At 37.8% G+C, this 18742-nt stretch overlaps 2 protein-coding genes across 2 annotated transcripts in view; one reads left to right on the top strand and one right to left on the bottom strand.

Moving 5' to 3' along the window:
- The window catches only part of SEL1L (SEL1L adaptor subunit of ERAD E3 ubiquitin ligase), a 58898-nt gene that overhangs the window by 24146 nt on the left and 16010 nt on the right, over positions 1-18742 (bottom strand). The window contains exons 4-10 of the mRNA XM_036841758.1: positions 11951-12118; positions 10452-10557; positions 7626-7788; positions 4470-4523; positions 4320-4379; positions 1934-2015; positions 1418-1572 (exon numbers count right to left, since the gene is read on the bottom strand). Of these exons, the coding sequence (XP_036697653.1) occupies positions 1418-1572; positions 1934-2015; positions 4320-4379; positions 4470-4523; positions 7626-7788; positions 10452-10557; positions 11951-12118 (788 nt within the window). The remainder of the gene's footprint in view (positions 1-1417; positions 1573-1933; positions 2016-4319; positions 4380-4469; positions 4524-7625; positions 7789-10451; positions 10558-11950; positions 12119-18742) is intronic.
- LOC118889712 (eukaryotic translation initiation factor 4E) lies at positions 8053-9689 on the top strand. Its single transcript, XM_036841760.1, has one exon. The coding sequence runs from the start codon at positions 8060-8062 to the stop codon at positions 8711-8713; it is 654 nt and encodes a 217-aa protein (XP_036697655.1). The 5' UTR covers positions 8053-8059; the 3' UTR covers positions 8714-9689.

Consider the following 18742-nt stretch of genomic DNA (forward strand, 5'->3'; position numbering starts at 1 on the left):
CGATGAAAATTAGAGCTAAATACAATGAAAATATGATAGTGGTAAAATGTATTATACTAGCTATCAAGTTCTATAAAGCTATGAAAATTTGAGACAGTATTTGCCCAAGACATGTACAAGAAAATGCAGAGCATTATTTGTAACAGCCCAAGCCTGGGAAGAATAGAATGGATAAATTGTGGTAGTTTCATACAATGAAATACTATATAGCAATGCAAATGAATGAATTACAGCTATGTGAAAACACACGGATTGATTTCACAAACATAATGCTGAGTAAAAGAAGTTGATACCAAAAAAATGCTGTATGATTTTTTTTTTACATAAGACTCCTTCAAAAACAGGCCAAACCAATTTACGGTATTAGACGCCAGCTCAGTGGTTACCTACGGGCAAGAGGGAAGAGTTAGGGAAGAAGAGTTCCAAAGAGGGGCTTCTAGGGTCCTAGTTACGCTACACAAGAGGCTCCCTTGCTGATAATTCATTGAGCTGTACTTCAGCTTTGTGTACTTTTCTGTATTCATGTCATAACTCAGTAAGTAAAAAAAAAATGACATACTATACCACACACTTTTTTCTTTAACTTGAGATTTTCATTTAATACACTGAAATCAGCTTTCTACATTAAGTAGTATTCGACATAATTTTTAATGACCGCATAGAATTCCATTATATTGGAGTGTCATATTTGAGGCAAATAATTCCCTATTGTTAAGCATTTAGAGTGTTTTGAATTTTAATTGGTGTCATATAAAAGAAAGATGTATAATCAGAAGAGACAACTTTATTTTAATTTCCACGAGCTAAGATATGGCTTAAGTTTTTCTTTTTTTTTTTTTTTTTTTAATATTCCCTTCTGTTAGTCTGAAAATTAACTGTTCTTAAAATGGACAGCGAAGTTCTCCTTTTTATTTTAATATCATCAAAACAACCCATGAAACAGCATATTATACATGATACTTTGATGTACTGAATATATCATACAGTTTACATCAAACAAGCCTACTTCTGTCCTTGACCTTGAGAAAATTACAGTCTAAGGTAAGGAAAGGAAACATGGATAGCTCTGAAGAGCATCTGAAATTCCAAATGTGCCAGAGACTTTTTGTTTGGGGGGGGGGGTGACAGTTTCCATCCTGGGTGACCCCCGAAGAGCCTTCATCACCACCGCAACGCCGCTCCATTTAAGCAGCAGTTTCCAACTGGGGAGCACAGTGGAGTCACCCCGGCCAGCTTTCATGGAACCATCAATATGCCTGGGCCACATCCCAGGTGAGTCCAAATGAAAGGTCATGAGAGTGTGGTAATCATGTAGCTAATAATAGCTCAGTGAAAATGTTATAGATATAAGTGCTTGCCCCCAGAGGCTGTCACATACAAGGCAGTAAGATCTCGCGGGAGACATTTAAACACATACCTGTGCTTGCACATCACCTTTTTCAGCTAAGAACTGGTAATACTGAATCAAATCTTCTTCAAGCATTCCACTGTTCATTCCTGGATTTTCCACCTCGTCAGGCAGCCGTATTCGCTGTACTACTGAGCCTCCCGTCAGTGAGATATCACTAGCAACTGAAATGTGGACAAAGTAATGATGGGGATGAAAGTCAGAGGGACTGTCCCACAGAGGGAAGTACAATTCCAGCTGCCAAATGCTGACAGACCTATGTTAAAGGAAATTGTTTCCATAGTGGTCTGTAGAGTACAAAATAGTAATCTAAATTCAGGTTTTTTTCCCCACATAATATTAGGAAATGGAACCCAAAGCAAATTTTTGAAAAGTACTTCTTAATCAACTAGTGTAAAGATGATTCTACTTGAGAGAAACAGTCACAGTATTTCAAGTAGTACAGTGAAAATACATGTATTTAAAATTAATTGTTTGGTTTTTTTTTTTTGTTTTTGGTAAGGTGGAAGGCAAAAAGGTAGATACCATGATTAGCAACAAGACGATAATGAGTCAGCGCAGATTCACAGCTCTGGAGGACCCCAATGCCAGCCCAGTATCGGTAACCCTGTAATACAACTTCAGGTGAGAAGAAGGCAGTTTCACATGCTTCAGTGGCATTCTTGTGGGAACAAATAAAGCTAACTATACGCAGAATGTAATTTTACTGTCCTTTGATCCAAGTACTTGGCTACATCATTTATCCTGAGTTTTACGTTCTGAGGTAACTTATTCAGCAACTTCAACAACCAGGCTAAGAACTAGGAAATAAATAATAAAGTTCCGAGAGCAATCAAAATAGATGCCATCAACTTTATGTATGCAGTGTGCCCATTTACCTATAAGAGAAAATTGCTTGGGCTCTTGCTTAGAATAGATTTCAATCTTACTTCAGATACAATTTTAACAAAAACAGGTTAATCTTCCAAAGTAGCTCTTAAAGAAGGAACAAATTAGCAAAATAGGGAAGACAAGAGACTACTAGAACAGGCACAGTAATACCAGCAATAAATGACTTCAGAATAAGAGGGAAGATAGCTAATTATAAAGAGCAGAAGACAGAGCTCTCTGGAGCCATTTAGCACAGACTCAAATAGCTTTATCAATTTTAACAATCCTTAGGGAATAACTGTATAATAACATGTATAATATTTTTTTTAAACTTTTTAAAAAAAATAAATTTATTTATTTATTTTTGGTTGCGGTGGGTCTTCGTTGCTGCGCACAGGTTTTCTCTAGTTGCGGTGACCGGGGGCTATTCTTTGTTGCAGCACGCAGGCTTCTCACTGCGGTGGCTTCTCTTGTTGTGCAGCACGGGCTCTAGGTGCGTGGGCTTCAGTAGTTGTGGCACGTGGGCTTCAGTAGTTGTGGCTCGCGGGCTCTAGAGCGCAGGCTCAGTAATTGTGGCGCAAGGGCTTAGTTGCTCTGCGGCATGTGGGATCTTCCCGGACCAGGGCTCGAACCCATGTCCCCTGCATTGGCAGGTGGAGTCTTAACCACTGCGCCACCAGGGAAGACCCATAACATGTATAATATTGATACTTAATGCTCTTGTTTTGTAGCCACCATTTAAGGAGACTGATAAGTAGTTTAAAAAGATTTGTGTCAAAAATATCTAATATTTCTTGAAAATTCATCTAAAAATAACTTTTCAATACTATTTGAGGAATAAACATTCCTGGAGATTAAACGAACAAGTGAAAAAGACTTCAAAATTAGTGAGGAGTGTTTCAGAAACCTAGAGCAACGCCCTTGTTTTTCACTTACTGAAACCCCTTCAGCAGTTTACCTCTGTAACAGGACTAAGCCCAAGCTCCCTGGTGTGACGTACAGCTGTTTACATGATTCCTGTCTACCTGTCCTGTTGACTAACTACCTGGCATTCTATTTTCCAATGTTTTAGTTGCTCCTTTCTTCAGAAGTATCTCCTTAAATCCCTCTCCTTCCAATGCCAGTATGGGTGAGGTGCCTTTTAGGTGATTCCCTGACATTCTCAGGCTGTATTGTAACGACCTCCTTACTCATGTCTCCCTTTCTACATTAAAAGCTTGTTGTGCGATGGTATTATATCTTACTGATCTTTGGAATTCTAATGACAAGTATTCAGTAAATATTTTTGGAATACACATAGGGAAAATTATCCAGGATCTACCCAATTGGCCAGAAAACTAGATTTTCCTTCTTTGTTAAGTCTCATAATCCCATCAATGACCAGGCCTATACACCCCTACAGATTTTGGACTGGTTTCTCTGCTTTCAGTCTCATTTCTGCTCAATCTATTCTTTACATTTCTGCAAGAACTTACATATTCATTTGGAACACAGTAATATGGGTCAGAGGTCATGTGGACTCACCCAAAGTCAATTTATAAAGTAGAAGGCAGATTAAACACCTCAGCAAAAAAGAACGTGGTGGAAAGATTCTACATTTTAACACTAAGCCGTTTAAGTGATCAACACTATCAGGTAATACATAAGGGATACTCTGTAATGAACTTTATAGGACACTGGTTATTTGTGTAGTTAGTCCTTCATCTATTTAAATGTAAAATCTGTCATAACCCAATCTAAAAAATGATTCTGACAAACAACTCCAACTTATGGAAAACTGAAAAAGAACCATTTATCAGATTTCTATTTTAAGGGCAATCAGCCAAACTAATCATTTTACAGACAAACTGTGGACTCTACCAATTTTCATCCACATGTAGATTCAACTGCTGTATCCATTAACAAGAAGCTGAAGGACACTCAATTGAATATTGGGTCTTAATGAATATAAGTAAATTTCGATCATGAAATCTAGAAAAGTTGTGGCCACTTGTAAACCAACTATTCAATATTATTAGCCTTCCATTTAAGTCTTACTTACCAAAACCATGTGGGCTATTAGGTTGCCCCCAAGAGCTCCGAAAGTATAATAAACAAGGGCCTGTGAAAGAACAAAAGATGCTTAACTCAACACAGTTACATATTTACCCAATTCAAATTGTAATATACAATAAAGTTTTAATAATATTACCTTTGCCTGACTTGAATTAACACCAAGCCCAGAAGCATAGAGAAAGCCAAGAGCCTGAAACAAAATGATAAAAGGCAGACAGTTTTATGAACCATGAAAAGATGCAAGAATCTTTAAATGCTAAAGGATTTGAACACTTGCAAATATGCACAACTGTGGAATTAAAAAGCCTCAGAAATGCATTCAAGGTTTTACAAATTACACAATGAAATATAACTTTAAGCAACTAAAAAAGCTTAGCCTGAAGATTAAAGACAATTTAATAAAACATCAACTAGAAAACCGAAGCTAAATGGATTTAAATATGACTTTTACTTGATTCTTGATGAACAGCTATTATGAAAACAAAATGTCTCCTATATCATTACATCAACATATTATCTATCTATGTGAAGGGTGATACACAATGATAGTGGGTAAGAGATTACTAAATAAGCTATCGCAGGAGTAAAAAGAGGCAGCAAGGGGCTAAGTTGAAGGGGTCAAGGGAGAAAGGTCACTTTACAACACTAGAGCATACACAGTTTTCTTAAAAAAACCCAACCAACCAAACAATGTACTGGTAAGGTTCTACCCTTTGCCCTCTGAGGATCATCCCTGATGACACGAAAGCATAGGCTAAAGTTGTAAAGGCAGGTGCTATTCTTATCAAAAGCCACGAGCTCTTCTACATTTCCCAGCCTCCCTTGAAGTTAGGTAGGGCCACTGCCTGGGATGTGACCAGATGGGACACAAGCCATTTTCAGACCTGGCCCTTAAAAACATCCCAGAGAATCCTCCAGTCCTCCCTTCTCCCTTCGTGATGGCTTGGAAGCCCCGTGTTCCAGATGGTATATAGCTATATGACGGAAGCAGCCCCTGACCCTGAGTCACCATATGAAGAGTAACTCAGGCAGGAGAGCTGCATGGGACCTGGCATGAACAAGAAATAACTCCTTGGCGTGTGAAGCCACTGTGATTTTGGTGCTTTGCTTCATCAGCTAGGATTAATTATGGTGGAGAGAGTGCTTTGCAGTGTATAAAGCACTGTGGCATTGTAAGGTTCTATTATTAGAGGGAAAAGATGCCTTAAAAGTAAAACCATTCCTCAGAACAGAACGTATCTGAAGATAAAGAATATATGTGTGAATTTTACATAACCTGATTTATGTAAAGAAGGGAAAAAAAGCTTTGACAACAAAGGGGAGCAATTAAGATATAACCTGTTTATAAACCAAAACCAAGACTACATAAGAGTTGCAGACTGATCAGGTTATCAGTCCTGTGGAAAACAATGGTCCAAATGCCTTTACTGTTTACACAGTCTGAAAACAGACTTCCTCTGTGACTAGAAATTTTGTTTTATCTTTAAGCAAATCCCGCACCATTGATAAATCTTTATTATTATTATTTTTTTTTTTTAAATTTATTTATTTATTTATTTATGGCTGCGTTGGGTCTTTGTTTCTGTGCGAGGGCTCTCTCTGTTGTTGTGTAGTTGTGGCGAGCGGGGTACACTCTTCATCGTTGTGCGCGGGCCTCTCACTGTCACGGCCTCTCCCGTTGCAGAGCACAGGCTCCAGACGCGCAGGCTCAGTAGTTGTGGCTCACGGGCCCAGTTGCTCCGCGGCATGTGGGATCTTCCCAGACCAGGGCTCAAACCCGTGTCCCCTGCACTGGCAGGCGGATTCTCAACCACTGCACCACCAGGGAAGCCCAATCTTTATTATTGAAGGCATTTTTTTTTTAAGTGGGCAAAACACCCTTGTAAGTAGGACACAAAACCCAGAAACCATAAAAGAAAAGATGAATAAATTCAACTAAAGTTGCTTATTTTACATGAAAAAACTTATAAACAAAACTAAAAGACAATATAAAGAATACAGATAAACAGCCAGATGCAGAGGTACAAAGGGCGAGGTTCGTAAGCGTCCTGAGTGCAGGAGCTTCTGTCCCCATGGAGTTGGAGTGCACCTCCTCCTGCCACACGGACGTGTTCACCACCCTGGAGGCTCTCCAAACCCCAGAGCTGAGGGGTTTTTATGGAGGCGTCTTCACACAGGTATAATTGACTAGTAACTCAATCCCCAGCCCCTTTCCCTTCCCTCTTTTGAGGGTGTTGTAAGTAAGTGTGGTGGCCCCTAAATCCAGGCATCAATCCTACCGGTTACTAGTGAGGAGTCAAGCAGATATTATGTATCAACTGGCTCAAAGGGCAATATGGAATCAGAACATCCGCTACACAGTCGCCTAACTAAAAACATTTTACTTGAGTTCATCAGCCTTTAGCTGTGTCATTCAGTTTTAGGAAACATAGATGATGAAGAAACAAACTAAAGGACACCACGAAGAAGCAAATAGACAAACTGAGGTAGAACATTCTGTAGAAAAACTGGCCCTATCTCTAACACAGAAAAAAAAAAAAAAGAAAGGGGCGGGCTATGCTAGAAGTAGCAACCAAATATAAGTATAGTCCTGGACCAAATACTGATTTGGACAAAACAGATATAAAGAAAATGTTTTGGCTCAACACCGTACGAATATGGTATGGGTGTTATATGATGTAAAAATTTACTGGAATTGGAAGGCCTAAAGGCTACTGATTGAAAAGAGCAAGTTATGGAATAGTAGGCAATGACATTTTATTTTAATAAAGAATTTACATGAAGAGAAAGGTCTAGAAGGGTACACATGGACTAACATATTACCAGTGCTTATGTCTGGGAGGTACATATGTGATGTTTACTTTCTTAGCTTTTTTAGTTCATATTTCTAGTTTCCTTATAAAGGACATGTACTGTTTCTGTAATAAAATATTTTTTTACAAAAATACCAAGATTAACAGAAGCTGGAGCACCTGACCTTAGGAAAAAAAAATAACAATGGTGAGTAATTTCAGATAAAAAACAATTACCTTCGTTTCATTCTCTGAAGATTTACGTTGGAAAACTACAAATATAATTTTGGCAAGATGCAATTGCAAAAATGCCTTAAGTGACTATAAATGTTCTCAAACTAAGGAAAAAGACTGTCCAAGAAGACTGGGAAAATGATCTGCCACAAAATTAATATTTACAGTTTTACTTGTTAAAGGAAGTCAGGGCAATGAAGAGTACCATGCTGTTAAAATAAACCAGTGCTGTAGGCGGAGAGATCCTCCATGGAAAGTACACTTACAGTTTGTCCCTTGGGAGAACCTTCCTCAGTGAGTTTCTCAAACATCTCTTTAGCTGCCTGGATATTCTGTGTCAGGTAATCACCAAACAAAAGAGCATAGGACACTCTCTCCAGGGCCTTGGTATGGTTCATGCTTGCTGCCTTCTGAAGATACCGATATGCTCTTTAAACATAAGTAATGAAAAAACAAATTAGCAATATTTTGGAACTGCCATTAAAATTTTTTTCAAGATCTCCTAAAATGCAGCTTAATTTCCTTATTCTATAGAATCCCTCTGATATTTTATTTTTACTAAAGTAGTGTTACTTACAAAACTTACTTTTGTTTTTACATAAGGTACCAGTTCTGTTATTGCAATATCTTGGAATTCTAATTACACTAATAGTAATCCTAAAAAATTCGATTAAAAAAGTTAACTAGAGATCGATCTAAGATGGCGACTGTGGAACCGGAAACCACCCCTACTCCTAATCCCCCACCTACAGAAGAAGAGAAAACAGAATCTAATCAGGAGGTTGCTAACCCAGAACACTATATTAAACATCCTTTACAGAACAGATGGGCACTCTGGTTTTTTAAAAATGATAAAAGCAAAACTTGGCAAGCAAACCTTCGGCTGATCTCTAAGTTTGATACTGTTGAAGACTTTTGGGCTCTGTACAACCATATCCAGTTGTCTAGTAATTTAATGCCTGGCTGTGACTACTCACTTTTTAAGGATGGTATTGAGCCTATGTGGGAAGATGAGAAAAACAAACGAGGAGGACGATGGCTAATTACATTGAACAAACAGCAGAGACGAAGTGACCTCGATCGCTTTTGGCTAGAGACACTGCTGTGCCTTATTGGAGAATCTTTTGATGACTACAGTGATGATGTATGTGGAGCTGTGGTTAATGTTAGAGCTAAAGGTGATAAAATAGCAATATGGACTACTGAATGTGAAAACAGAGAAGCTGTTACACATATAGGGAGGGTATACAAGGAAAGGTTAGGACTTCCTCCAAAGATAGTGATTGGTTATCAGTCCCATGCAGACACAGCTACTAAGAGCGGCTCCACCACTAAAAATAGGTTTGTTGTTTAAGAAGACACCTTCTGAGTATTCTCATAGGAGACTGCGTCAAGCAATCGAGATTTGGGAGCTGAACCAAAGCCTCTTCAAAAGCAGAGTGGACTGCATTTAAATTTGATTTCCATCTAAATGTTGCTAAGATATAAGAGAAGTCTCATTCGCCTTTGTCTTGTACTTCTGTGTTCATTTTTTTTTTTTTTTTTGATTTTGGCTAGAGTGTCCACTATCCCAATCAAAGAATTACAGTACACATCGTCCCCAGAATCCATAAATGTGTTCCTGGCCCACTCTGTAATAGCTTAAAAGAATTAACGATTACACACACATTTGACCCATCTACAATATTAAAGAAAAGAATGTGCATTTCTATACCTTACAAGAGAACGATTCTGTTCCATTGTATGCAGGAGCATATTTTGCTGGTTTGAAAGAGTATGATGCATACAGTTTTCTAACAATTTTCTTTGTTTCTTTTTACAGCATTGTCTGTGCTGTACTCTTGCTGATGGCTGCTAGATTTTAATTTATTTGTTTCCCTACTTGATAACATTAGTGATTCTGATTTCAGTTTTTCATTTGTTTTGCTTTTGTTTTTCTCCTCATGTAACATTGGTGAAGGATCCAGGAATATGACACAAAGGTGGAATAAACATTAATTTTGTGCATTCTTTGGTAATTTTTTTGTTTTTTTTGTAACTACAAAGCTTTGCTACAAATTTATGCATTTCATTCAAATCAGTGATCTATGTTTGTGTGATTTCCTAAACATAATTGTGGATTATAAAAAATGTAACATCATAATTACATTCCTAATTAGAATTAGTATGTCTGTTTTTGTATCTTTATGCTGTATTTTAAGACTTTGTTATACTTTAGGTTATTTTGCTTTGGTTAAAAAATGGCTCAAGTAGAAAAGCGGTCCCATTCATATTAAGACAGTGTACAAAACTGTAAATAAAATGTGTACAGTGAATTGTCTTTTAGACAACTAGATTTGTCCTTCCTTTTATTTCTCCATCTCTATAGAAGGAATTTGTACTTCTTATTGCAAGGCAGTCTCTATGGTGTCTTCTTGTAGTGTCTTCCACATGAATAGCGTAAGTTTGGAGCATTAGTTTGATTATTATGTTTATTTTAATTTTTAATAAATTGAATAGGTAGCATCATAAAAAAAAAAAAAAAAAAAAAAAAAAAAGTTAACTAGATTTGCAATGTGAGAACTGTAATAATATGGTGTCTGGTAAATAATCTAATGAATGATAACCACCACAACTGTCTTCTTTGCACAGACTACAACAAAAATCAGCTGAAATTAAAGAGACATAAAATGTTACAGGACAATCACTTGCTTTATGTGCTTTCATTCCTAAATTCTAGACTTTGCAAGAAAATTACAAAGCAACACCAAAAGACAGAAAACACCTGACAACAATTCCTTCTGTTTTACGTCACTTTGAATTCTGGATACTATATGTATTCCTGGCTCTGAGAAATTACTATAACTTAATCAAATATCACCATTTCCTCACCGTTCATTCTTGTGACTGGTATTTAGGACCTTTTTACCCCAACAAGCTAAAATCTGACAAAAGTAATGCCCCTAATGTTCATATATCATATTAAGTTTTCTTGTAATGCAACTTAAGAAATCCTTTGTCTCTGGCAGTACATTAAATTTAAAAAGTACTTATCCATTTATCTCAGTAACGGCCTATCTCAGGGGAACAATGGAGTTGGCCGTGCTACCTACTCTCTTTTTTGGCTTTTCTTATTGCTTCCATTGAGGATTTTCATCCCAGTCTGGTACATCATTTCCGCTTCCTGCATTTGCCGTCTTTTGGCAGCCTCTTCTTCAGCTAAAAACAAAATTTACATTTTGCATTTACATGGATAATTCTGCACCAATTATTTATCAAACATCAGTATGTATTCTTTCTTTTGGGTGGTCATGCAAACACAATCCATGGTCTTTCACCATTTCCAAGTCTGACTCTAAAGACACATGGTTTTCAGTATGGCCTTTATCTGACAAAAGATAAGACTTAGGAAAAAAAAAAACTCATTGAAATCACTTTCTTTCAGAGAAAGCAATATCAACCTGCTTTTGGAGGGTACTTTTCTGCTAGTAATTCTAACTTTTTATATAATTCAACTAAAATTTCAGTAGGAGCTTATGATTATATATGCCAAGGTCAGCTAAAATCAGGACAGTAAAAAACAGAAAAATACTGTTGTAGTCAAAGAACACTTCAGTCTCACCGGAAATGCTGTATATTTTACAAGGAGAAAGTATTTGATTAATTACATAACAAAAATTAGTAAAAAAAATTGATTTTTATTAATAACTACAGATCCTGATTTAATGTTCAAGTTCTCTATTTTTTTTCCTATGTACTAATACAACCCTGAAAATCACAGAATTATTACAGATTTCTCAAAAATTATTTTGTTACTGTAATATAGCATTTAACAGAAATATAGAACTCACCAAGAGACATTTGAGTATTTCATGAGGACTAATATTTACAGAAACAGAAGAGAGGTGTTCTTGCAATATAAAAACAAAATCTGATGTGTTAAACTGGAGTACTTAATCATACTGGCCTACATCCAAAGACGGACTGTATGACATATTCTAGGAAGGCCTCAATAGTCTATCAGAGCCATTATTCTGAAAATGTCATTTGGTATCAAATGAGGTATATTGAAGGTTTTCCGCTGTTTTTTATTAGTTAGAAAGTTTTTCCCAAAAACACAGCTTGCATTTAGAAGTCAGTCCCTTCGTACTGACATGAACACTTAGGACAGTTAAATATACTATATTTGTCAAATGTTACCTTAGCACAGTGCATTTCGCTCAAGTATTCAGGAAAGGTATGATCTATCTTTCTTTTAACCACTATTAATTAACCTTCACCATAATGTTCGATTTCCTTTATTGCCAAAAAATGTTTCACATTAATTAATTTAGCAGCCTGCCTGAGAGTTTCAGAGCAACCCGTGCACACCAATGGAAAACCACCTCTAAATAAGGCACAAGTGTGATAAGCCTCCTGAATGACGGACGGCCTGGAAGTTAAGTACACTGCACGTTTCCTGCACTGACGTCCAGGCTTTCAGGCAACAACCGCGTCATCGACGTTGACCATTTCTCACAAAGGTGGAAAATGGACGGCTACAAAAAGACCTTTACACTGTTGCCCGAGACACAAAACAATGTGGACATGCTGCCTACTGAGCAATACTTACTTTCACAAAAGCCCCACTTTTCATCTGCCTTGTAGTCATAGGTTGTAGCACACCACAGTCTGCCATCTTCCCTCCCATCTGAGGTACACTCATCATATTCCTTATCCAGGAACAGAAAAGGGAAGTGGCAGGGCTCCCCGTGTGCTGTGCCTTCAATGGCGGTCAAAGCTGGAAAGAAAAAAAAAAAAATCTAAACATGAACAGCACCTCTGGTATTCATGGATTTTACACTGTCAATTTCAACTATGAGAATCCAAAGACACAGATACATGATTTGTAATGGGGAACATAAAAGAGCCAGCACAGATTTTGTTCAGGGACGACGTGAAGGTGAGTCAACTTAGTGAGCATGGCTAGCTAACTACCCAGCTCTATATCTAGGTTAGAATTTTGGAAGGTCTTGAGATAATAACCTTAGAATATCAAAAGTCTACTGAAAACAGCTGCCCAACCAGTGAGCAAAAAATAAGGCAAATGCAACTGAATCAATTCCACTGCTCAACACAACTCTCCTTTTTTTCCTATCTGAATGCTGTAAGTCAATTTCTTCAATAATATAAAGTTACACAGGGAAAATGCTCCCCCAGGCAAAGTTACTCACTCACATACTCCTCTGGGATCCCCCAGCATTGTATTAGAGTACTGATCACACTCACTGAGCTTCTTTCTTTACCGTACTCTAGCTCCCATTAGACTTTGAGCTTGTTAAGGGTAAAAACCCTATCTCTAATTTGTTCTGTAAGTTCTGTCCAAGTGTCTCCTAGGTGCTGGGAATTATGCCAGGCACTGGAAATGAGGGGGAGCAGAGGTCTCTGCTACATGGAACTTACTGCCTAGCAAGGAAGAGAGACATTAAACAAAAGTATGATTGATGTTATGGAAAGGAAAGCCCCCCCGTCAGGAGCTGCAGTTTACACTGAACCTCATGGATGTCTAGGAAGAGGAGGTGGATGAAATGCTTTGGGGTGGGGTAGGGGGACAAGCATTGTAGACAAAGGAAAAGTATGTGTTAAGAATCAAATGAAAGACAGCATGGCACATTAGAGAAAATAAAGTTCATTATCTCAGAACACGTAGTGTGAGCGTCAAACTGGACAAGAGAAGAAGCTAAAGAAGCACAAAGAAGCCAGACTAGGGAGGTCCTGACAAGTCTTACTAACTCAATTTGGATTTTATCCTGAGAACAATGGAAACTCAAGAGTTTAAAGTAGGAGTGACATGCGCATACTTATACTTTACTTAGAGAGGGGACAATGGAATGCAAGACTGGATGCAAGGTGACCGGTTTAAAGGTTGTGACAGTGGTCTAATTGAGAGGTAATGGTAGCCTGAAGAGGACAATGAAATGGAAAAAGTGGATGTGCTCAAGTGAGGCTAAGGAAGTAGATATGGTACTACTTACTGACTAGATGTGCAGATGAGAGGAGAGAGGAATCAAGGAAGGCTCCCAGGTACTAGGCTTCAGGAAGTGAGTAGGTGGCTGTCCTTACTAAGACAGAGAGCACTAACGGAGGAGTAGGTTACTGGGGAGGGATGAAATGGATCAGGAGGGAGACAAGGTAAGCTTTGCTCCTGCTACATTCAAGGTAGCTAACAAAAACCAAAACAAGTGAAATGTCTTAGACATCTTTTCAGCTGTAGCCAAAAAGAAAGTTCTCCAGTTTACAGATATATTTGAAGGCAAGAGTATGCATAAGAATGCCAATTAAGAGGTATATGAGAATACCAAAGGGCCAGGCCTGAGCCTAGGCTCCAACCATACGGTAAGTATGAGTACATATATGCCAGCGTTCATTGGTTGCTTTTACATGGAGAATTTAATTAGGCAGCAGAGCTTAGTAAATAACAGTATAGGTTCTGGAGTCAGAACACCTGACTCAAACCCTACTGATTATTAGCTGTGAACTTTGAGTAAGTTATTTGATCTCTCTCCTTACCCATAAAATTATTTGGATATAACCTCCTTATCTACAAATAGGGTAACAGTCCTTGCTGCATAGAGTTACTCACAAAGATGAACTGAAATAATACATGTAAGGGACTCATCATGGTGCCTGCCACTTAAGGTGGTAAGAGTCTAGCAGATGGCAATTGCTATTTTATTACCGGCACTTCTGCTCTGAAAGGCTAGAAAATGTATGCTCTTTCTCTCCTGTGTAAAGAAGAATACATTCTAAGACTAATTTGAAAATTATTTTCAGTAAGTTATGAAAGGCAAACGAATTCAAAATGGTTCACCACCAGATACATGTCATTCACCATCCTGGTAATCACTGACCAGAGGCAAATAACCTTTTCACCTTTGATTTGTCCACTTTTTAAGAAATGATCTTTAATGCAACATATAAGCAAAGCATCCTTTATCAACAACCTCACAGGCATCACTTTGACTACAGAATCTGAAAAAGGCGCTCCCACGCACTGCTACTAGATTCAAATTTGCTTTGGAAAGACAGTATCTGTACAACTGCAGTTTGTAAACTTGAATTTCAACTTAAATAACATACAATGGTTTAAAGTATATTTGATTTTTCCCTATGATAACAGAAATTTCTGTTTTAAAAGCAAATAAGAATTGTCATAAGAATTCTAGTTTGCCAGAACTTATATTTTCTAAGTGGTTCAAATACATGAAAGCATTCGTTTTCATGTGATGGAACAATACAGCAGAAAAGAAACTGGAGAGAACCCAAAGGTTTTTGGCAACAAAAGGTTTTAACCTACTACTGAGTCAGCACTAACTTAAGCAGGAAGAACTCCTAGGGTACACCTGCTTTATCAATTTAGTAAAACTGAAATATCTTGGTCAAAATAATGTGTTTATTATTAAGTTAGTAGAAAGAAAATTTGTATCTCTCAGCTATCTTCTCCAAGCAAAATCACCGCAGGGAAACTGCTATTACCTTTTAAACTTATTTTAAAGCCTTCCAAAAGGTACTGACTGGGACTTGCTAGTTTCAAGTCAATAATCTCAAGTTGATATTCCTCGCAATAGCGTTAATTTCAGTTAATTTTCTTCCATGGAGAAATCCTCTAAGAATTTCGAAGCTATTATTTTAAAAACAGCCATGAGAACAGTACCAGTTTTAAAAACAATGGTAATCACTGCTCTGGCATAATGAGGCTGACTGAATATGCAATTTGAGTTAATGATAGCCAGTAATCAAATGTGACACTTAAAATGAAAGGGAAAAAAATGTGTTAAGTCAACTCTGCACCTTCATGTAAAAATGACACAGTATCACAATCTATTTAGACCTTGAGAGTAAGATATTTAACTTACGGTATTTGAGAACTTATAATAATGAACAGACTGCTCTATATTTAAACTAGCAGAAATTTGCTCTTGCAAAGTCAATTAGAATCATTCAGGAAAGCTAGAAAGGTTTTTAACAACCCCCACCCTGCTCCGCCCCGCTCCCGCCCCAAACCCTACCTGAACCTGTAATCCTTCAGCGCTGGCCAGGATATAGGTAAATGGGAACTTCCATACTGTTGGCAGGAGTGTAGAGGGGCATTCAATAATATGTTAGAACTGAAAAGCTCCATACACCTTTTGATCCCATTTTTTCACTCCTGGGATGTTTACTTAATAGGAGTGCTCCCACGAGGATACAGAGAGGTATGTCCAAGAGAGCATTTATGCATCATCATAATTTTAAAAACATAAAGCCAAAAAGAACTCAAAGGTTTATGACAAGTAGGTTGGTTAAATCAACTACAGTGCAGGAGTTACAGAGAAATCTGGGCATCAACACAGATGGAATCAAAGGTCGCTAGAGAATGGTGTAGACAGAGCAGAAGATAACAGCTGAGTCTTGGGGGGCAACCTTATGTTTCAACATCAGGCAGGTTCCGAGGAACCACAGCCAAGTGAAGAAAGCATCTTCAGAGAAAGGAAAAAAAATACATGAGGGGTCGGGAAGGTAAGGACCAAGAACTGAGCAGGTATTCAGCAATTAGAATGCGCCTGGAGGAGAGTGGCTTTAGTGGTCTGGAGGGGACCAGGGCCTCGTCACACTCAGATTAGAGAATGGAAAGAGAGGAAGTAAAATCAGTGAATAGAGACAACTCTTCCAAAGAATAATGCTAGGAAGGGGAGTAGAGGAGTGAGGTGTTGCTGGAGGGGCACTGGGGGCCAAGTTTTGGTTTTTCTAATGTTCAGATATTACAGCATATTTGAACGGTGGTGGAAAGAATTCAAGAGTGTGGGCAAAGAATGTCGTCTGCCATTCAGTAAACAAAGAATGTTGTCTGCCATAGAGCCACCAGCCACTGCAGCTGCGTCCCCAACAGTGCACCCTGAGGGGAAGTCAGGATGGAGAAAAACAGGATACCGGCTCTATATAGTTAAGATGCATATCTAAGGAATAATTTCAATGAGCCCAGACTCTTGCATCTTCCCAAACATAGAAAAGCACTAAAATCATTAACTTGAGATGTCTGATTTTTGTGATTAGCAGTAATATTTTGATGTCTGACTACATGTATTTTTTTCTTCCCAGCAAAAACTATGTATCTTGGTTCCTCCCTTACCTCTTAGGAGCAGTTCCTGAGAGCTATCTGAGAGGCTGTCTCCCACCATACACTCCTCAGTAAGGTCCCCCAATAAAACATAATTTGCAACTTTTAGGTTGTATGTTTTTCTTCAGTTGCCAAGAGAAAACAATGTAAATGTGGCTAGAATGTTGCTATTGGTAGTGAATTAAATGTCCTGGAATACAAATACTCATATCTTTTCCTCATTTTTAATTGTAAAATAAAAATAAAACAAAAACATCAACCTCTTGATCCATACAGATAAAGGCAAGGAATTTAGCTCTGCAAATTCCTCATTTTAAGAGCATTTACCCTCTATTGAAGACTGATATTATATCTATAAGTTTAGATGGGTATTTTGTTAATAAGACGACTATTTAATCATGCTGCTTGTTTGAAGCAATTTTGTACTTCCAAACATACAGCAGTAAGTAGCATTTTAGTCAAATATATTTAGAGTCAAAAATATAGTCAAAAAATATAGTCAAAAAATATATTTATAGTCAAACATATTTATAGTCAAAAATGTGTCAAAAATTGAAGCACAATTATTTAATGTTAAAAAAGTACCAACCTCAAGATAACTGTCCTATAGTGTTCAGCAATTTTAGTAAACACGAAGATAAAAACTCAATCAACCAACCAATCAACATCAAACTTCCTAAAGTACTACAGACGGAACACAAATAACAGATGATTTGAAGCAAACCATACTTGAGATAAAGCAAATGGTATAGGCCAAATAAAGAGGTATTTACCGTTGACTGAGAAATATGGTATAGTAATCTTCTAGGGAAAATAACAATTTTATGTTATTTGCTACAAGAAGACTGTTTTCACCCAAGGTTGAGAATGCTAACTACAGCTGAGAAATTACATTAATGAAGGACAGACAGACATGCAGACTATACTAAGGAAGGTATTGCTTTAAGGATTAAGATGTATTTTTCTGAAAAATAATGAAATGTAGTCACCTAGAGAATGAACAAAAACATTAAGATCAGAGTTCATATAAGCTCAGTTCTCCCTGTGAAAATAATCATTCAAAAGAAGAAAAAGAAGCAAGCATTGGCCCATGTGCCCAGAAGAAAGTGACAAAAGCTTCACGACACTTAGGTGACAGGCAGTCAGAAACCAGAGTGAAACTTGCTCAGCAAAACTGCTGCTTAAGAACAGTGAGTTTGGGGACTTCCTGGTGGTCCAGTGGGTAAGACTCCACGCTCCCAACGCAGGGGGCCCGGGTTCGATGCCTGATCCCACATGCACGCCACAACCAATAAGTCTGCACGCCGCAACTAAAGATCCTGTGTGCCACAACTAAGATTCTGGGTGCCACAACCAAGACCTAACGCAGCCAAAATAAATAAATAAATATTAAAACAAAACAAAACAGTGAGTTTCACTAAATAATGGCTGTAAAGGCATTTTGAGTTTAAAAGCCCTGGTGGGGTGCTTTTCTACAAGGATGGTCTCCCAAAGGCATTTGCTTCCACAAATGATTTCTTGTACAACCAAACAAAAGAAACAACGATAAAAAAACCTCTACATTAAAGTTAGACCTGTTGTAGGTTATGGCCTATGTTTCCTTAACCATTTATCTTCTGTTTAGTCAGAGTACTAAGGTTTGTTTATTCCTTGCCATCCCCCCCCTTGCATGTGACAATAAGCAAAAATGCTATCCAATTACTCAACCAACTTTCTTACTTCAGAACCCAATTTTAAGCATGTTTAGTAAGTTTAAGCTCAGTGCCATTCAAAACAGACCAAGATGCTGGTTATTTGATTTTTTTTTTTTTAAGACTATTAGGGTAGTGTGTTTATTGTAGAAAAGACAATCCAAGCAATGGGAAAGTATACAAAATTAAAGAAAAATCACTGTCATCTTTAGTTACCACTGAAAATTATCTTTCTCTGAAGGTAATGACTGTTCCTAGAAGAGGTTCATTCTTCTTTCCAAGTGCAAATGTGGGGGAACAAATGGCTTTCTTTCCCATAAGGGACCTGTGATGGTTAACTCTGTGTATAAACTTAGCTGGGCCACAGCGCCCAGATGTTCGGTCAAACACAACGCTGGGTTTCTGTGATGGTGCTTTTTGGATGAGATTAACATTTAAATCATGGACTTTGAGTAAAGCACATTACCCTCCACAATGTGGGTGGGCCTCAATCAACCAGTTAAAGGCCTAACAGAACAAGAGCAAGAAGGAATTCTGCCAGCAGAGGGCCTTCAGTTCTATTGATATTTCTCTGGAG

The sequence above is a fragment of the Balaenoptera musculus genome, chromosome 2, assembly GCF_009873245.2.
Source record: "Balaenoptera musculus isolate JJ_BM4_2016_0621 chromosome 2, mBalMus1.pri.v3, whole genome shotgun sequence".
Lineage (NCBI taxonomy): Eukaryota > Metazoa > Chordata > Mammalia > Artiodactyla > Balaenopteridae > Balaenoptera > Balaenoptera musculus.